Below are 6,000 nucleotides of genomic sequence, written 5' to 3'. Positions count from 1 at the left end.
GCTGGATCAGGATCAGGCCTATCTAGTCCAGCATCCTGTTTCACACTGTGGCCCACCAGATGCCTCTGGAGAGTCCACAGATAAGAGGAAAGGGCATGCCCCCTCTCCTGTTGTTGCTCCCCTGCAACTGGCATCTAGGGTTGCCAAATGTCCCTCATTCCACAGGATGTCCCTCATTTCAGGGATGAAATGTTGGTCCTATAGGGACAGCATTTGTCCCTCATTTATTCAATAGCATATAATTCAATTACATATAAGTCAATGATACTCAGGCTCTTGATTACCACTGCATACACCTCCCAGCGCCCCGCACAAACTTGTGTCCCTCATTCTGGAACTTGTGTCCCTTATTCTGGCGATGAAATGTTGGCAACCCTACGTGGCATCATCATAAACCAGACTGTACAAAATCTATAGCTTATATGGCACAGAAGTTAAGATGGGCACCTTAAACTTGCTATTTCCATTCTTTTTAGGGCATGAGTGGAAATGTAAAGCAGCTTAACTCTCATTTTAAACCAAAAGTTTTTTAATTACTGATAGTCAGTAACTATGACCAATCTCCGTATATCTGGAGTTCTTTCAAAATGCCTTACAAGAACATTTCAGTCTCTTTACTCTAGTTTGGTGATTGAGATAGGAGATGAATAGGGTCTTAGGAGTTGCCAACGAGAAGAAACTCATTACGTTTTGAAAAAGTAATTCGAAACCCTTGAATCTATTGTTGAACTGTTAAATTCTAGCTCACTTCCATCTCTCAAGCAGCTGCAAAGAGCATTAGGACTCCTAGGTCGAGCGCCAAAACAAGGAAGCAGCGGGGTAAGGGAAGAACTGCGGGTATTGTAGTTAGCCCAGTCCACCCAAAGGTTTGAAATCATGGCTTTCGCCAAAACTGCGCCTGTGTCTCAGTCTCAGTTATGTTCAAGTATATTATACGGGATCCTCTTAAGACATGCACAGCTGACCCAGGAGTTATCCAAATCTCGTCAAGGGTATTCGTAATGCATCACGTGTGTCTATTGTTCATGTGAGTAGTGAAACACCATTTAGTAAAACGGGAAGGAAGAGGGGGAGGGGAGGCCTCATGAAGAAGACGGGAGGTGGGTATCACAAGCTCCGTTGTTCCCCTCTCCGCCTCCTCCCTTCACCATCGTTTCTTTGTCCCGCTTAGTAACTGGAGCTACCGGCCTATCCGCGGCCGGCCGGCCGGCTTCGTAGCCTTCCTATTGGCTGGCTCAGCTGAGAGCCTTTCAACCAATCCTGAAGCTCGATGCTTTCTCTCAGACAAAAGACCAGCAAAGCGGCTCTCGCAAACTGGGCTAACTAATCCTTAACTGCCCCCCTCCCCGACACACACACTTTCCTTCCTCCTGCCGAGCTGGTGTGCATCATGGCAGCTAGCCAGAGATCGAATATGCAACTTTCCCCCTTAAAATAAGGGGAGGAAAGCTGGAAACGTCTACATATACTTGAAAATGACACCAAGTAATATTCCGTTTCTGCTGCTCTCAATGAAAGTGCTCAAAACCTGTTATATGCCCCAAAGCACTGAAAGTTAAGAAACGTATCCCAAACATAATCCGTTGGTTTGGCTTGTCACTTTGCTGCCTGCTTTAAATAACTTAACAGCATCTGCAGCTGATCAAAAACTTGGCCTTTAAAATACTCAAACTCCTGTGCCAACAGACACTACAAGTTTTCAAGGATAGAAACAAGTGGGTCCTTGATCAGAGGCAGAGCCTTTATTCTCAAAGTGCATTATTATTGCCACATGTGCAAAACTAAGGTAGATGCTCACTAAGAGGCCATGAGATATTGAATGCACAATTTCCATGCAAAAGCTGGTCAAGTAACTAGTAAAGAGAGGAGGCTGAGGCTTGGCTGGTTATATGTTAAGCCTCAATTTGTAATTAGAAACCATAACCACTGAGTGTCCACATTTGGTAACTAAGTGGTTTCTTCTACAGATGTGGTTAGGACACAATTTGCTGCAGCTTCCCAACATGTGTACTCCACATGAACATGCAGCAAAATAATTTCCTTTATGATGATATCTCTAATAACCATAAGCAACTCGGCATGACTGGGGCATTAACCACAAATGTAAATGTGCACGAACATGTACATAATGCATGAATGCTTTTTCTATAGGAATATTAATGATTCCAAATATAACTACATTTTACATTACAGATAATGTATAGAATCAGATATTTTCTGCTAGGCTGTTCTGAATGGTCTTCTCCTTTAAAATATTAAGAATATGAACAATCATATAATGTTTTGAGGAGAAAACATACTAGGTTTTGAATGATTAGGGAGGAGGCAGCAGAGGCAGCAGTGCAACTTAGCATTTTTATATCATAATTTGGCTGGGATGGGTTAAGGATCTAGGTTCTTTCAAAGTTCATATATATGGCTTGACCCTATGTTGAAAGGGTCACATCTTACATTTTTAAAAATACTAAGTGAGCACATGCCCTTTATGTTTCTGGGAATAACTATCTAATAATATGTCCAACCAACAAAGTATACAACTTCGTTTTGACAATAACAATTCCAGCATCATCAAGTGCATGCAACAAACACATTGATCTATCACAGTCTGCCACAGTGTGATATACCCAGTATTATCACAATTTTCCAATCAGTTGCAGATTCTCAACCACACCACATTATATGCACAGAGAAAATTAAAACATATCTGACTCAGTCACATGTGCTGTGATCTACACCTTCAGTAATCACATTTACTTTAACAGGAAAACTGTTGTAAATGTGTAGAAATGTACACAGCTGTTATTAGTGGTGAGCAGCATGTGCTCGTACCCAACCATGCCACGTACAAGACACAGGTAAATAGGAACTGGCATACAGTTTGCCATAAAACAATCCAGCCTTATTTGTTGTACAAGCATGCATCAACATCCAGTTTACACTAAATATGCACAAGTCTATGTCTAGTTTCCTTCGTTTCCAAAAGCCAACAGAACTCATGTGCATGAAGTGAGATGTACTGCACACCTGGACTGCTGTGCAGGATCAGTAGAGAGTGTGCCAATTTATTCCTTCAGTCCATTTCTGAACCAATATAGGTTTTATAATTTCTTGGGTACACACACTGTTAGTTTATGGCTCTGATATCCAGTCTGACCATATCACATCACCAGTGTACATATATATTCAGAGCTATCCATGTACCAGATCATGCATGCACACCTGGAGTCTCCACAACCCATTTAATTTGGAGCAATCTTATTGAACTCACTGAAATTGCTGTGATAGCTTCAGATGGCTATCAATCATAGCTACACATACTTCATATAATATTGCACAAATGCACATCACACCACAATACCATCATGCACATTCAGCCCAAATAATGTTTGTCTGTCTCCCTCCCACACACACAAATACTCAGGGGTAATTCAGCCCCACTGCACAGCAGATCCTTACTATCCACATGCATTCAGTCTCTGTACATACAACCTCAGATACTGTCCATACGAACAAATATGTAGGAAGTATGTGGTCTAAGGTAACATACCACTCACTCTCGTCTAATGCATTATCGGTCATGCCAGCAAGCAAATACATACTGCCTTTTGCATCTTCGCTGTGACGATTGACAGGGAAAGTGGAAAGAGGGGGTCCTGTCTCTGAATGGTCTGATGCTGGCAGATTACTTCTGGGCACAGGGGGCTCTATCTACATGGTGCAGGCGGGCGATGGCGGGGCGGGTGGTGAACCCATCCATCGCCCGCCGCTCCAGCATTTCCACTCACGGTCATTTGCTGCAAGTGTGAACTCTCAAAAGCTAAATCAGTGATAAGATTAGGAAAAAGGTAAACCGGTGGTAGGACTGAAAACAGAGCTATCCGACTCACAGATTTTGTCTCTTTGCACGTCCAGGCAGGTAGGTGAAAAGAAATACCCATTCATTACACCGCGCCAGCCCAAACACGAGAGAGTTAACAGAAGGGGCGGGGTTTCCCCCACTCTGCCCCTCCCCCGCTTCCCCTCCAGTGGGCGGAGCTTAATCCCGGCATAGAGGCGGTTGGCGACGGTTGGGGCCCGCAGAGCCTCTTTAAAATGAAACCGAGCGGGGCTGGGAGTAACGGAGTACCAGAGAGCGCGCCGGGGCCGACGCTGGGCTTGCGTGCGGAGGGAAGCGGGTCGGGAGCCGCTGCCTGCAGCTGTGGGCGCCAAGCGTGGAGCGCCGAGGCGGGCAGCAGCGCTGGTGGGTTGTTGCTGCTGCTGCTGGCGGCGGCGGCGGCGGCGGGGGGCTGTGCCCTGAGGTGTTAAAGAAGCGAGACGTTCCCCTCCACGGCTATTCGCTCACCTTGAAGAAGACCAGGAAGATTATTTTTAAAAGTGGGGGAGGGGAAAACGTTCAATGTTCTCAAATCTGTTTTAAAACGTTCCATTTTGTAATATTAAAAAGAATCCCCAAACTGCCTCCTCGCACATGCATTTTGAATATTCTTACCTATCTCCTCTTCAAAGACTACTTCTATTTTTATTCCCCCGCCCAATCTTAATTTGGATTTGAGAGGAAGCTGGATTAAGTGGTTCCCTTCTCTTCTCCGAAGCAAAGAGGGAATCAGAAAGGGGGCGGGGGGGAAGCATTTCGTTTGCTTCCTTTCACTCCTTGAGAGGGGAGTGCTTCTCCTGGAGAGGAAACCATCGAACTATTCTTTAAGAAAGTTTCTTTCCTTGGCTTTTTTGTGCGTGCAATGGACGGCTAAGCTTTATTTTGTGGTGTGCCATACTATTTATTTTTGAAAGAAAAGAAGCCTGAAAAGAGGAATTCCTGAGATTACTGATCTGCCTCAGTTTGTCACAATGTACAACACGGTGTGGGATATGGATCGCGATGACACAGATTGGAGGGAGGTGATGATGCCGTATTCTACCGAGTTGATATTTTATATCGAAATGGACCCTCCAGGTAAGGCACTAAGGTTTAAAAAGCAAACTGTAGTGGTGTCTAGCGTTACAATTGTGATTATTCAGTGAGGAAACACTAGTGTGTTAGCTTCTGTGTTAAATGTTTATTGTTCTCCAGTGGGACAGACTACTACTCTCGTTTCTGCACCGAAGAGGCAAGGAACTATTTGGACAGAGGCGTGTGAAACTTCCTTTATTCTATTGTCTATGAATCATGCCGTTTTTAAATGTCTCGTATTTGTAAGGACTGGAGAGTTACCTGCTTTTGCACTGCAAATTCTAGAGACTCGACTTTTTTCCTCCTATTGTTGAAAGTTCTAATTATTGTGTATGTTCGCGTTCTGCTTCCCCCACCCCCAGCTATTTTATGTATCTCTTTCTGAGGGTAAATATTTAGTTGATATACAATGTTCAATACTGTTATGTGTCTTAGGAAGACCCTTATTCTTTTAGCTCCTGGTTTTACACTGACTTTCAAAACGTAATGCCTAGCTTAAATTTTTTTTTAAAAAAACCTCTTGCAGCCCGATCCTGTCCAGGTTTACTCAGAAGTAAGTCCCACTGAGTTCCATGGGACTTACTCTTAAGTAAGTGGGAATAACTAAGAATACCAGATATGTTCAAGTCCTTTGTAAGGTTTAATATAGCTGTAAGTTATTTCCAGTGCCTGAGAGGTATTCTTTGGGCTGGCATAGTGCTTCTTTTGTGTGTGGGGAGGAATGGGATATGAGAAAAGCAAGAGGGTCGTTGAATCTGGGGAAGAAGCTCAGTGCATTTGCCATCAGTCCTATTGGAACTCTGATTACACGTCTTCACAATTGCTTCAGGCTTGTGATTCTTAAAACAGTTCCGGTGATATACTTAGTATGCAATCATATTTTTGTTGAATTTGTAAACTCAGATCTGAAAATGAGATAGTAAAAGAAGTCTTGAAAACAAATTTGAAGAAAAAAAACCTTTGCCCTATCTTGTTGTCATGCAAATATGTGATACTTTATATCCTAAAGTATATAAGGCTGTTCTGTGAGTTGTGGAGATAAAAGTAACCTC

General features: G+C 43.4%; 1 protein-coding gene across 3 annotated transcripts in view; it reads left to right on the top strand.

Moving 5' to 3' along the window:
* The first annotated feature begins 4,019 nt into the window (after nucleotides 1-4,019).
* The window catches only part of PIK3R3 (phosphoinositide-3-kinase regulatory subunit 3), a 74,665-nt gene continuing 72,684 nt past the window's right edge, over nucleotides 4,020-6,000 (top strand). For 2 of the 3 annotated variants that reach the window (XM_053248907.1, XM_053248908.1), the window contains exon 1: nucleotides 4,020-4,951. Coding sequence is in view for 1 of the 3 variants with exons in the window: in XM_053248906.1 (XP_053104881.1) it covers nucleotides 4,846-4,951 (106 nt within the window). In the remaining 2 variants the exon portion in view is untranslated. The remainder of the gene's footprint in view (nucleotides 4,952-6,000) is intronic. The other variant, XM_053248906.1, reaches the window with a different exon arrangement.

Source organism: Hemicordylus capensis, chromosome 4 (genome assembly GCF_027244095.1).
Source record: "Hemicordylus capensis ecotype Gifberg chromosome 4, rHemCap1.1.pri, whole genome shotgun sequence".
Lineage (NCBI taxonomy): Eukaryota > Metazoa > Chordata > Lepidosauria > Squamata > Cordylidae > Hemicordylus > Hemicordylus capensis.
The sequence above is the reverse complement of the archived record's forward strand: the minus strand, read 5'-3'. Positions and strand labels throughout refer to the sequence as shown.